Source organism: Schistocerca americana, chromosome 3 (genome assembly GCF_021461395.2).
Source record: "Schistocerca americana isolate TAMUIC-IGC-003095 chromosome 3, iqSchAmer2.1, whole genome shotgun sequence".
Classification (NCBI taxonomy): Eukaryota; Metazoa; Arthropoda; class Insecta; order Orthoptera; family Acrididae; genus Schistocerca; species Schistocerca americana.
The window spans coordinates 383,264,017-383,278,371 of record NC_060121.1 but is presented as its reverse complement, the minus strand read 5'-3'; the positions used below and the strand labels follow the sequence as shown (position 1 = coordinate 383,278,371).

Below are 14,355 nucleotides of genomic sequence, written 5' to 3'. Positions count from 1 at the left end.
TAATGTCCCATTGAGAATGAGGTCATAGAGATGGAGCACGACCTTCGATTGAGGAAGAATGGAGAAGGAAATCTGCCATACCTTTTCAATGGAACCATCCCAGCATTCACCTGAAGTGATTAGAGAAATCACGGAAAACTTAAATCAAGATGGGCGGGCACGTGTGTATGAATGCAAGTCCAATGGGCTAACCATTGTACCACCTCACTTGGGTCAAAGAACATATTCTGATTTCAAATATAATGAAATATCTCAAAAAGATAAATTTCTCTGTGCAAACCAGCAAGGATTCTGAAAACATCAGTCACACAAACCTCAACTCGCACTTTTCTAGGCAATTGGCTTCTGTAAAACATTTGACTCAGTGCCGCACCAATGCTTATGATAAAAAGTACTATCATATGGAGCATCAAACATAGCTTTTGACTAGATTAAGTATTTTTTCATAGTGTGCTTCAGCATGTCATCTTAGAGGCGGAATCATTGACAGAAGTATAAATAACATCAGGTGTTCCTCAGAGAAGCTTATCAAGCTCTTTGCTGTTCATGTTATATGTTAATGACCTGGCAGACAGTGTTAATAGTACCTCAGACATCCTGCAGGCTACACATTGTCTAAAATGAAGTAGTATCTGAAAAAAGGTTGCACAAATTTTCTGCCTGATCAGATTTCTGTGTGGAACAAGGATTGGCAATTTGCTTTAAATGTCCAGAAACATAAATTCGTACACTTATCACAAAATGGAATGGAATGATAACATAGGCTCAGTAGTGAATAAGAACATTGGCAGACTTCAGTTCACTGACACAATACTGGGGAAATGCAGTCAGTCTACTAAGCAGACTGTTTACAAATGACTTTTGTCTTTGATCTTAGAATATTGCTCAAGTGGGCTACACCCTTACCAAATAGGAATAACAGGTGATATTTATGTATACAAGGAAGAGCAGCATGAACATTCACAAGTATTTTTGACTCAAGGGAGAGTGTCATGGATTTTATTGTCACTTGGAGACAGCCATCAATTTTTTTGCAAAAGTCTATTTACAAAGTTTGAAGAACCGTTATTAAATGAAGCATCTAGGAATACACCTCTGAAACCTACATATTGCTTCCAAGGGATCATAAAAATTAAATTATGGTAACTACAATGCACACAGAGGCCTTGAAGCACACATTCGTCCCATGCTCTACATATACTAATTGAATGGGAAGGAACATTAAGATGTGGAAGAAACATTAACATGTGGTACAATACCATGTAGCCTAAGCGGTGTGCCTCATAGTCATTTGTGAGAATATGCATGTAGATGTAGATGACTCAGCACTTTTTATGGGGTGTGGGGATGCTGGGAGCAGTGGAAGAGAGAGAGTCCCTTACTGCAAACCCCCCCCCCCCCCCCCAATCCTCTTTTTCCTGCACTACCTGCAACACTACATTGCACATTGCTAATGGGTGGAATGAAGCATCTTATTTCATGTGACTTGACAGCTGCATTGTGTACAGCTGGTGTATTTATGGTCATCTGTGGATCACAGTATGCGAAAACAAATGGGTACATGTGGATGTTCAATCTGAAATTTTTGGGTTTTCTCGAATTACTACTCATTGTGAAACAGCAGGAATTACGGAGAAAAAGGTACAAAGATAACACTGGGAGTGGAACAACATTCATAATTTTGGGACACACATCCAAAACTAGCCTAGGATAAACCATTTATTCTAATTATGTTCACAGAATAACTGGATTTAATGATGTGAAAACATGAAATTTAATATTAGTTTTATTTATTTGTTTGTTTCCTGTAAGTCCATTATCCCTAATGCTGAATGGTAACGATCATTGCTTCAGATTTTGAGTCAGTGGTTTTGACATAATCCAAACCAATGAGCAATTAAAGAAAATAATCCACTAGAACACAAATATTTCTATTCCTTCTTGGTTAGCTACAGCAAATATAAAAGTGTGCTTACAGTTTTTATATATATATATATATATATATATATATATATATATATATATATATATATATATATATATGTGTGTGTGTGTGTGTAGAACTAAGTAAGTAATACGTACTTCACAGTGTCTGTTGTCTTTGCATTAAATCCAGTACCGGCACCTTCGTAATCTGAATATCCTGACAGATCATTTCCACTGCTATAGTAATCTCCTGCACCTGTAAAAGCTACTATTGAAACTTCATCATTAAGTGCTGCATCATTCAGAATCTGTGTTACACCTTCATACATCTGAAATCAACCACAGCAAGTAATACATGAGGAGTTAGTACAGATATTATTTGAAATATATTTTAACTGTATACAGATTATTATGTATCAAAGAAGTATTTGCAGTGAACAGACCTTTCGTGAAAACGCGTTCTTCTTGTTGGGTCTATTTATTGTTATGATTAAGAGGCCCTTCCTCTGAGTTACATCCAAATTCTCAAATTTCCACTGACTACTCATTTTATAGCTAGTGTTATCTTTTTGGGTGTTATATACTGATTTCTATTTTTCTAGGAGTGACAAGGTTTTCTGGCCACAGTGTGGTCTGTGCTGGAAAATACAATTTAAAAAAGTATCATTAGTTTTTGCATTTAATGATTTGAACAATTCAATCCAGGATTCAGAAATAATTCATAATAATATATTTTTGTAATCCCTTAAAATAATTATAGCCAAACCTAGGACGTGTGGAACCCAATTGGTATAGTTTAAAAGCTTATTTTCCCGACCGTTTCCTGCCCTAAAATTTGTTTTAAAAAACTTACACTCGGAACGTAGCGTTGGCGTACGTCGGTACAAATGTGATGTGCAATAAACCTGGGCAAAGTTCTCGCCGAGTCTGATTGTATAGATTGCTGAATTAATTACTGTTTATTTGGAAGTATGATAAGATACAATGTTTTGCTGATTCATCGGCGTGAATTGTCCGAATAACATGTGTAAGGCGGTGTCTTTGACATGGGTAAACAGAATTATTTACGCCTTCTGCATACTAGAATAATTAAAATAACTTTTACTGCATTGACAGTTTTCAATGCAAAGGAAGTGAATGAGAGTAAACATCATAAAATTTTTCTGAGTACAGATTCGGAATAGTAGAACTACACGGTCTTCTTTCTTATTGCCGCAGTAAAGTGTAATATTCTTGCATGGGTTTTAAAATGTTTCGTGTTTACAGTAAAATCGATAGTGGATCTCTGCTTTGTTGCTCCCATGTACTCTATCTCTGAATAGTTTTACAAAGTCATATAGGAATTTGGATGAGGAATATTATTCAATTAAGTCATTAGAGAGAAGAAACGTGTTTTTTTATGATATCCGCATTACTGGCACCCCCGGGAACACAGATGACGAAATAGTTGTTACTATTTTGTGTTAATGGAACACGTTACATTCCCCTACCATAAAATAAAGTATCCTCGTGCTATAATGGTGACTTATAATGCCCGCGCGGTCATTAATGTATTTGACAGAAGCGACCTCACACGCTGTCGCGGTATGTTGTGATCGGTTTGCACTTCAAACTTTCAATGAACCATGGAAGTGGAATCCTATTCACGTGTATAATAACAGCTACATTCTCTGCTGTAGATATTTTGGATAAACAATACTTCGGTATGTAGAATTTTGGTCTGAATATATAAACGAGTTTTTGACTTAATATTTCTCGGTTTTACGTTATGAAAAATAGGAGAGTTTTGCATAGAGTATTCACAAGAAATGATAATTTGTGTTTTGGAATGCAGCCAGCCATACATATTATTCTTGGGTCGAAGATACGAACGCATCTGTCCTAGTTTAATGTACTAGTGATTGCGTTTGTGAATACTCTGGCAGGATGTCTTCACGTGACGACACTCGTTTGTTGATGTTGTTGTTGTTGTTCGTTTAGGATAGGTTTGGTAGGTGCATCAACAAACACCTTGATTAATGTTCGCAAAACATATTTTTGCTACTCAGATAAAGTGAGTGTTATCGTCAACGTGACCGGTTCGTACGAATATTGTGTTGTTTTCAATACAATCAGCAACTACTGTATTTCATTTATTTTCCTTGCAGCTTTGCCACGATAATGAAAGAGTGGACTGATCAGCTGTGAACAAGAGGAAAGTGTGAAAACGGAAAGACTTCGTTTTCTCTTATTCTAATGCTCTTCATTTTGCGACGCGACACTACACTATAGGCTGCACAAGATGCCTAATCAATGTATTATGTGCATCAAGATCACCTCCGTGTTCAAACAAGAAAGAAAATGCAAGTATGGCAGCTACTGTTAACACCGCAGGACAAAAACCAGTAAGTGTTGGAGTATTTGTTGACGTACCAAATAGCACACCAATTTCGCCAGTACAGTTATCAGCCAATGATATAAGGATGCCCCAGGAATCGGGTTCTCAAAATATTGCAAATGGAGACGCAGCAACTTTGCCGCTTCCAACACCAAATTTTTCAATTCCTCCACATTTAATGGGGCGGAATATTGAAAATCCTGCAGAAGACTTAGTTACACGAGGCAGAAAACCCCAAAAGCCACGTCTGGGTGTAAAAGTGCCATATAGAAATTTGACAAGCCAGATTGTGACCCAGGACGAACTAGCACAAGAACTGCTCGAACGATCTTTAAAAAAGTATCCAGTTCATGACACACCAGAAGGTGGTGATATTTTTTTTGCTATTAAGTTAACGCAGAGACTTGCAAATCATATTGCTCCATCATCATCTAGTTCAGGTGCCACTGCAGCACAACCTACTGGTGTTCTACAAAAGACTGATTTGTCAATGAAATCAGGTAATATTGTATCAGAGAAGAATACTTCTGCCCAAGAGCAAAAGGTTATTGCTGATGACAAGGAGTTACTTGCTATACTTGAGGGTGATGTAGACCCTAACTGGATACCCGAGATAAAAGCTACACCACAGTGTCAACTACAAAGAACAGTTCCTTCTACAGTTCCTACAAATGGAAATCATTTCACAACCCCTCCTAAGTTGGACCCTTTGCTTGAAAAAGAACTTGCTTTGAAGCAACTGATGGAATTTGAGACAACTCCACGAAAGAAGAAAACAGATAAATTGCAAGAAAAGTCTCCAAAGAAAACTAAGCAGAATGTTAAGAAGCCTGCTATTGATGCACTTACTGAAAACAATGCTCATAATGTTACAACTGAAGTAAAGAAGGTACCAAAGGAAAATGATGTAGCAGAGTTAAAGAAGAAAAAGAACAGGAAAAGAAAAGCTGTCGTTATTGCCTCTGATAATGTAAAAAAGAAAAAGCTATCTACTAAGAATGTATCAGAAAACATTGAGAATGGAAGAGCTGATAGAAACAAAGTGAAAAAATTACAAAAAGACTCAAAGAAATTAAATTCAACAGATAAAAAAATTAGTGAAAATGTTGTTAAAGTAATTGAGTCAGTTGTGAAATCGTCTGCAGAAATGGAGAAAATAAATGAGAGCCAGTCACCAGTTCAAGATACGAAATGTGACCTTTCTGACAAGCCCTCAGAAGTGGATGCAAAAGGACTTCATAGAGAATCTAGTGTGGAAAATGTAAAAAATCATCTTGACAAAAACAAAGCCAGCGTACAAGACGCAATTTCAACTAATGCTGTTCCTAATAATGAGAATAATACACCAGTTTCAGAAGTGTCTGATCTAAAAAACAGGGCAGATAATTCTGAGAAAAATATCCGTAGGGTTATCAGTAAAGACAATGGGGAAGATCAAAAGTTACCAGATGCCTCATCTGGTTCCAAGAAACGGTGCCGAAGAAGTGAAGTAGATAAATTACTTATAGATGAAGGTGCAATTAATCTTTTATATGAAGCAGAATTAGGTGACTCAAGACGAAGGTCTGCAGTTTGTGATAATGATGTTTCTTCCAATAACAATCTGAAAAAACCAATAAAACCGAAACTGAACTCTTCCCGGTGGAAAAAGAAGAATCTTCTATTGAAAACCCGCCTTGTGAAGAATGCTGTTCTGAGACTGAAATCTTTGCAGAATCCGGCAGTTAACTTACGTGCAAAAAGGCAGTTACTTTGCGCATCAGACCACCAGCAGAGTGCAGACAGCAAAATGGCACCACCCAAACGGATGGAATCTCGTGAAACTCTTCGGTCACCACCTCCGTCGACTGTTCACTTTGACCCCCCATCACCAACTCAGTCTTTACCATGTCCACCACGATTGCAGTTACGGGCTGAGGCATCAAGAATAATTCGTAGACATTCTTCCAGCAGTAATTTCTCCAGTCGCAGCACAAGCCCAACTGTGATACCACGTACTAGTTGTGATACTGGTATTAATCAACATAAGAGTGAACGTACCAGTGATGGTCAAAGTGGCAAAAAAGTTGTTTATGAATCTCAACTTAAATCGATTTCAAAGCAAGGGGCAGAGGCTCGTAAGAAGGGTGTTCCAATATTCATCAGAAAAGCAGAGCCTCTACAGACATATAAAGATAAGAAAGGAAAGGAGAAGGAATTTAATGGAACTGTTAGTATTCAGAAGGAGGTGACAGGTGCAAGTAAATCTGTTAAAACTTCAAGTACTAGAATTGCAGATAGTAAAACACTACCAAGATTAAAGACAAGCATATCACAGAAAGAACATGAATCAAAAGAAGTTCTTTTGCCAAATGCACCAAAAAATGTTTCTCTTGATAAAAGTAAATTCAATTCAGATGTGACAAAAATGCATCAGAAAAATTCCCACAAAGAAAAACTCCCAAAATCAGCTAAGTTATCTGAAGAAAACAGTGTAATGAAAGCAAAGAAAAAGGACAGGACACAAAAATTAGAGGTTACTGGGATGCCAGTAGTGGTCTCTAGTAGTCTTGAGAAATCACCAGTTTCAGCAACTGATGTAGAGGCAGAGCTCACTACTTGTTTAGCTGAAGCTGCATCAGCTTTTGCAGCAGAAGATAAAAGTCTCAAAGTGTCATCGTCTGGTCAAAACACTCAGGTTGTAGCAAGGAGCAAACTAAGTACTCCAAATCCATCACAGAAGAAAGATACAAACCGCTCACATCCACAGAGTCCCAATGCTGCTTGTAAGTATTGTTTTGGACTTAATTTTTGATTGACTATAAATTGAATTATTGTTGATCCTCCATTGTATGTAGTATAATGTTTAGTCTTTCAGGAAATATAAAATCCTCATTATATTGTCTAATCCTCCATTCTGTGTAGCATAATTTTTCGTGTTTCAAGGAATATAATATCTTCATATTCTTAATAAAGATATTGCTTGGTACTTTTCACCTTAAGTAAATTGTTTCGTAACTGTGTAGTAGCCTGTGGCTTGTGATACACTGCAAAATTGTTGTAGCTCTGCAAATGAAGAGCAGTTTTTATTTAAATGTTTGAAATTAAATGTACATTCAGATGTACTGAGGAAACTTTACTTCATTTTAAATGTTCACATGTTAGTGTTAAAAGTATTCTCAGCTCGTTAGTGTGTACTTAAACTGTACTTAAACATTTTTTCCCCAGCGTATGTCACTCTGGTGAAAACTTTAGAGAATGATGTTCAGAAACAGAAGCGCAAAGATGATGAGCATGCTAAGTCAAGAACAAGCATTCGTCAAAATGCTGGTACTGTGAGCTATAGGGAACTTAACATTCGGCGTTATAATGGTCTTGTTCAGATCATAATGAACCCTGCATCAACAAAAATGAAAAATGCACTAAACTTGCAGGTGAGTTTGAATGGTGTGCTGAATATTACTACGTATAAAAAAGTGTACTGTTAAATCAAAACAGTATTAAAGCTAAGGGCCTACTTTTTTCAGAATCTGTCTTTGTAATTTGCATTGATCACTCACTTCTTTCTTGCTTATTACTGTAGGTCAGAGCTGTCAGAAATAATAAATATTGGCCCAAATAGTATGATCATTTCAGTTGTTAATCTAATCCATTTGGGTGGGTCTTTCTGTCATTGGGGTCAGGCTATATACAACAAGTTGCAGTGCTACTAATTGAGCTATATATGGACAATTTGAGGTTAGCAGGATTTCCGGTGTAATTATGAAACCAGTCTTAGAACTGTACTAATGCAAGATATAATTTGCAGTTTCTGATTACTCCCCTGTATGATTGATACATGATTCATTAATTCATTCTTTATTGATCCACTGAGTCATTTTGTGTACAGAGAGTACTACATATTATGGGACAAGTCATTATATTAGTTAAGCATTTAAAAATACGTAATCCCAAATTAAATACAACTTGATTTACGCAATTGTATGATAGTTATAGATTACAAGATATAGTATGAGTATACTCTCAATTTGTTCAAAATTAAGGTCAACTAAGCCAAATTAAAATTTGATGATACATTTAAAATCATATTAAGTACAGATAAGCATTACATAATTATTATTAGTATACTCACAAGTTGTTCCAAATTAAGATCAACTAGGCCTAATTAAAATTAAAATTTGATGATACATTTAAAATCAAATTAAGTACAGATAAGCATTACATAATTTATACATTAGTTAAGATTAACAAGATAAATATAAAGAGTACAGACAAGTAGATAAATTTTTAATGGTCGGTTAGGCCTTATTGACATTTACATTTTGAAGATAAATTATAGTACAGAAAGATAAGTGTGCAAATATATTACATAGAAAAAATCACTTTCAAAATATTCATGTACATTATAAAAAGAATATTTTAATAATGTCAATTTAAGCCTTATTTTAAAATGTGCTGGATTGTTGATGTTTTTACATTTGGTGGTAGATGATTATATAGTTTAATCCCCATGCATTCTACACTATAAACATATAATTTAGTGGAATGGGGAAACTGTGTCAGCTAATATTTCCCTCTAGTGTTGTGCTGGTGATGGTCCAGATTCTGCTGTAGGCTACCAATATTTAGCTTGGTGACACTTAGTATCTCTAATATGTGCTGGAATGGAAGTGGAAGAATACCTAGTTTTCAGAATAGCTTTTTACATGAGCCTCTCTGCTTTTTAAATAACAGTACCCTGACAGCTTTCTTTTGGAGCCCCAGAGGCCATGTGTTAGCATAGAGTGGTAAAGAGCATGGTACCCTGACATTAGGATTTTTAGAAGTGTCACTTCCCTGACTGACAGAAGCATAAAACATACTTTTTTTAGCTTGGTAGCTAAGCTGTCAGTGTGTCTTTTCCAACTCAGAATGTCAGAGATAGATATTCCAAGGAATTTAGTTACATTTTCCAGTTCAATACTATTTCCACCTATTTGTATAGTCGGGATGGTGGGATTTCTGTTCTGAACTGTATGAAATGTTAGGCCTACAGTCTTTTTTTGCAATAAGAAGTAGCCTATTAGCTGTAAGCCATGAATCCAGTAGAGCTGTATGTTGGCTGACTGCAGCTTCAATGCGTTCTTCTGAGTCAGATATCAGAATATTGATGTCATCGGCAGAAAGGAAGGTATTGCAAGTCGGTAGGTGAAGGGAAAGATCATTAATGAACAGGAGAAATAGGATCTGGCACAAAACTGATCCTTGATGGACACCATGTTTTATGGTTTGCATATAAGAACATGAAACTGTGGATTTTCCTGGAGGGATGACCTCACATATCTGCCCATACTGTTTTCTGTTTAGTAGGTAGCTTGCAAACAAATTGTAGGCAGTACCCTGTATACCATAGTTATATAGTTTTTGTAATAGTATTCTGTGGTTTACAATATCGAAGGCCTTTGTGAGGTCAAGGAACAACCCCACAGCTGGCTGTTTCTTATCTACGAGAGTGATAGTTGTATCTAGAAATTTATAAACAACTTTGTTTTCCCCTTCTGGAATCCATATTGAGCTGGAGAAAGGATACTATACTTATTCAGAAATGTGATATAGTAGAAAAGGCATTCACAGGTGTCCAGTGATGTCGGGAGATCTCATTTTCTGTACTGTATTTTGAAGACCATCTTCTTCCAGTGTCACAAATGATGATGTTAAACATGCTCACTGAGTGGACTCCAGATAGACAGGTAGAAATACCAACACACTCACTCACAGCAACTGACGATGATAACTTTATGGAAATAAAGGGCATTGAAACATTGAAATTGTCACCTAGTTAGACACCAAGAAAAATTGTTTTCTGGTGTACAGCTTGACCAGGCAGTTGTTGATGCTTTTGGGAAGAACTTCTAAGACACTCACTTATAACACATTAAAGTAGTTTGAGAAACATGGCATTTTGGACCAGTTGAATACCTGGAAAAATCAATATTCTAGCACATAGGTTGATCTGGATGTTGGTAGTACTGTTGGAGAGAAAGTACTTGGAGTTCAGATAGTTTTCCCAAAGCTTGTAGAATTCTCGGGTGTCTGGCTGGGTCATGTTATAATTACTCCACAATATTTCAGCAGACAGGCTTCGTGCCATCTTCAGGCGGTCTCTGATTAATGCTGCTCAGTTTTAACGAACATCTATTTATACCTAAACTGAGCTGTCGTAATTACTGTTTAAGGAATTCATAATTCTTCACTCAAAGATGTGCTGGTTAATTCTTTTTCATCTTGAAATGTTTCATATGTTTCCCGCAGTTAAAAATATTGATACTGGAAACAATGCATAACAGTACTGATTAGTTCTTTTGATACTATATGGAGAATACTTCATCATTATTTCCAGTTTCCATATTAGATTCTGTTGCTTGACAACAGTTCACTTCATTTTTAACCCTTCTATAACTCTTTATGATGAAAGTTTTATGCGTAAATTGATATATTTCTTAAGTCCTTGGTTGCTAAAGGGTGTTAATGTTGCTGATAGGCTTAGAAGATAATTATTGTATGTTTCATGAAAGAAATAGTTATATCAAACAATGTTGTATGTATTATGGCATTGTTCAAAATTTGCTAAATAACATGATGGACTCATGTTGTTGTCACAAACTGAGTGAAGTTAGTAGTGGTGGTACGTATTTAATTGCGCAATATAACTGTGACAGATATTAAACTATCTGTGAACAGTGAAGCTTCTGAAATGATTGGGACACATTGTTTCTGATACCTAATAGACATATTGTTTGACTAGAAAAATAATGATGATCTAGTCAATCAGTGTTTCCAGTGATACCAGTCATGCAGATGCTGCTTCAGGCTTCACTTGTAGCAAGTAAAAGAGGCAACATTCCACAAGGAAGACATTGTTTACATTCTGAGTCTTTGATAAAACATCTGATAGCAACTAAATATACTATGTATAGCTGCAGCTTAATTCTTTATGTTAATAAAAAGGATTCTCAAGGCTTTTTAATTGAATCTGACCACTGGAAAATTTCCTGATTGTTGGAGAATGATGACTTAAATCTTTTTCTCGAAACCAAAGATATATTATACTTGCATAAAGAAATCATCCCTGCAAAATTTTGGTGGAATTTAGCTATACTCTGCTCAAATTGTAAAATGCCAGAGTGCTTTGATTACAACTTATACTACACCTGTGTGCTGACAACTGTAATTAACATTGAAACATTTTAGGAAACTACTGATTTTTACCACAAATTTTTGTGTTGCCTTAATATAAATCTCGTTTTGTGTATCTGCTTCAATTCTTACAGGGAATTAGCAACTTCTAGCTCTACAGATTTAAGATAATCAGCAGGTTTGATTTAAAGTCCTTTGTTCACTGCCTTGTAATACATTGCACCAGCCAAAATGCAGCACCACTGTGGATGCTGTTGTCAAACATGGGGTGAGTTGGTTGACGTTCGTAAGCTGCTGGAAATTGAACTGACTACTGTCAAGCGGTTGACAGCTACTGCGAATCAGTGTGTTGGAAGAGCTCCTGAGAGTCGTGTACCTTTGATACCTGTACCAGAGGTACCTCAAGTACTATCTTCTGTGTATCCTGTCACCTCTGTAGAAAGTACGGGCTCTATCGTTACTTGACTGCAAGTGGTGTGTCAGTGGTAGAGCTAGGCATCCTGTACAGGGTGGAGGGGACCAGGGAGGACTCGGGATGTTGTACCAGTCCCTCTAACTAACAAGTTTGAGAATGCTGTCTTTCACTGATACTGACCCAGTGGGACTAACTTTACCTGATGTGGAGGAACTTGTTTTGTCCGGTGTCAGGAAGAGGTAAATGCAAAAGGTTAGGGGTCTATTAATCATCGGTAGTTCAAACGAACTGTGTATGATGATACCACTTAGGGAAATGGCAGCAAGGGAAAGGAAAGGACACCAGGTGCACTCATTGTGTATGTGTGGGGGTCTCCTTCGCCATGTTGAAGAAGCTATTCCAGCAGCCATTTTGAGGGAAAAGGTTACAACCAGCTGCAGGTTGTGACACACTTTGGAACAAATGATGCCTGTCATCTGGGCTTCAAAGTCATTCTTGGGTCCTTCCAGAGACTGATAGAGAAGGTGAAGACCAGCCTTATGGCCAGGTAACAATAGCTGTAGGAAACCCAGAAGTATCGGTGTAAGATCGAAAGAAATTCCTTCCACAGGTGAGATTAGTAAAATCATAATGGTAAACTACCAAAGCATTTGCAACAAAATGCCAGAGTTGGAAGTGCTCATGAAAAGCAGTGAAGCTCCAAATGGGAAATGGAGGTGGTACATTTGTTGCAATAGACAAAAAACTCAAATCCACAGAGATAAAAATTGAAGCTGCTTGTGAGTTTGTTTGGGCAAGACTCAATATCAGGGGAAAGCATAAAATGATAATTGAATCCTTCTATCGCCCACCAGACTCCTCTCCTGATGTTACCAAAAACTTCAGAGAAACTCTCAGTTCACTTGTACGTAAGTTCCCTATTCGCACTGTAACCATCGGTGTGGAGACTAATCGTCCCATGATTAATTGGGAAAATTAGAGTTTTGCTAATGACAGACATGATGACTTCCTGTGAAACTTTCTTAAATGCCTTCTCTGAAAACTATCTATAACACATAGCCATGAACACTACTCATGAAGGAAATATATTGGATATAATGGCAACAAATAGACCCGACTCTTTGAGGATGTCCTCATCGAAACTGGTATTGGTGACCATGATGCAGTTGTGGAAACAATGATTACCAAAGTACAAAGGACAACTAAAACCAGCAGAAAGATGTATATGTTCAGTAAACTAGATTAAAAAAATAATAAAAAAAAACAGTACTGCCATATCTCAATGAGGAACTTGAAACTTTCATGCAGGTCAGGAGCACGTAGAGGAACACTGGCCCTAGTTTAAAAGAATAGTTGGCCATGCACTGGATAGGTGTGTACCCTGTAGAACAGTTCATAATGGGAGGGAATCCTGAAGGTATATAGTCACTGTAAACAAACTTTTAAAGAAACAGAGATTGCAGCATAATAGGTGTGAAACAAAGTGTAGGGCTATCGATAGAGAGATCCTGAATGAAACACATTCGGCTGTCAGGAGAGTGATGCGTGGTGCCTTCAATGAATACCATAGCAGAATATTGTCAAATGGTATTTCACAAATTCTGGTCATATGTAAACATTATTAGTGGCACCGAAGGTTGTGTCCACTGCTCCCTAGTGAATGAGATGGGAACTGAAATTGAGCAAAAGTTGAAATGTTGAACTCCGTTTTCAAATGTGTTCCTTTACAAGGGAAAACCCAAGAGAATTGTCCTAATTTAATCCTGGTACCACTGAAAAGATGAATGAAAGAAGTATTAGTGTCAGTGATATTGAGAAACAACTGAAATCATTAAAATTGAACAAGGCACCAGGCCCCAAATAGAGGCTATCGTAGATAAAACTATGCCAAGTTCTTGGAAAAAGGCACAGGTCACACTGGTCTACAAGAAGTGTGGTAGAAGTGGTCCACAAAACTACTGTCCAATATCCTTGACATCAATTTTTTGTAGAATCTTAGAATGTATTCTGAGCTCAAACATAATGAGTTATCATGAACAGAATGACCTCAATGCCAACCAGCTCAGTTTTCAAAAACATCGATCATGTGAAACTCAACTCACACTTTTCTCACATGACATATTGAAAGCTTTGTACTAAGGCAACCAAGTAGATGCAGTGTTGCTTTATTTCCAAAAAGCATTTGACTCAGTATTGCAGTTATGCTTATTGACAAAAGTTTGATCATATGGGATATCAAGTTAAATTTGTGACTGGATTGAGTACATTTTGGTTGGGAGGATGCAGCATGTTATCTTGGATGGAGAGTCATCATCAGATGTAGAAGTAACTTCGGATGTGCCCAAGGGAAGTATGTTGGGAGACTTGCTGTTAATGTTTTATATTAATCACCTTACAGATAATATTAATAGTAAAATGAAGCATTATGCAGATGATGCAATTACCTATAATGAGGTACTCTCTCTTTCAACATGATGTGTGG

At 36.8% G+C, this 14,355-nt stretch overlaps 2 protein-coding genes across 5 annotated transcripts in view; one reads left to right on the top strand and one right to left on the bottom strand.

Moving 5' to 3' along the window:
• Positions 1-3,589, bottom strand: part of LOC124605665 (enoyl-CoA delta isomerase 2-like) — a 114,001-nt gene extending 110,412 nt beyond the window's left edge. Inside the window, exons 1-3 of one of the 2 annotated variants that reach the window (XM_047137506.1) lie at positions 3,417-3,589; positions 2,370-2,564; positions 2,083-2,255 (exon numbers count right to left, since the gene is read on the bottom strand). In XM_047137506.1, coding sequence (XP_046993462.1) covers positions 2,083-2,255; positions 2,370-2,474 — 278 coding nt within the window. In that variant the 5' untranslated portion in view covers positions 2,475-2,564; positions 3,417-3,589. The other variant, XM_047137505.1, reaches the window with a different exon arrangement.
• LOC124605662 overlaps positions 3,328-14,355 on the top strand; it is a 100,038-nt gene continuing 89,010 nt past the window's right edge. Inside the window, exons 1-4 of one of the 3 annotated variants that reach the window (XM_047137497.1) lie at positions 3,328-3,629; positions 3,907-3,979; positions 4,074-7,068; positions 7,511-7,716. In XM_047137497.1, the coding sequence (XP_046993453.1) occupies positions 4,275-7,068; positions 7,511-7,716 (3,000 nt within the window). In that variant the 5' untranslated portion in view covers positions 3,328-3,629; positions 3,907-3,979; positions 4,074-4,274. Of the gene's footprint in view, positions 3,630-3,785; positions 3,980-4,073; positions 7,069-7,510; positions 7,717-14,355 lie in introns of those variants that run through there. The other 2 variants (XM_047137498.1, XM_047137496.1) reach the window with 2 other exon arrangements.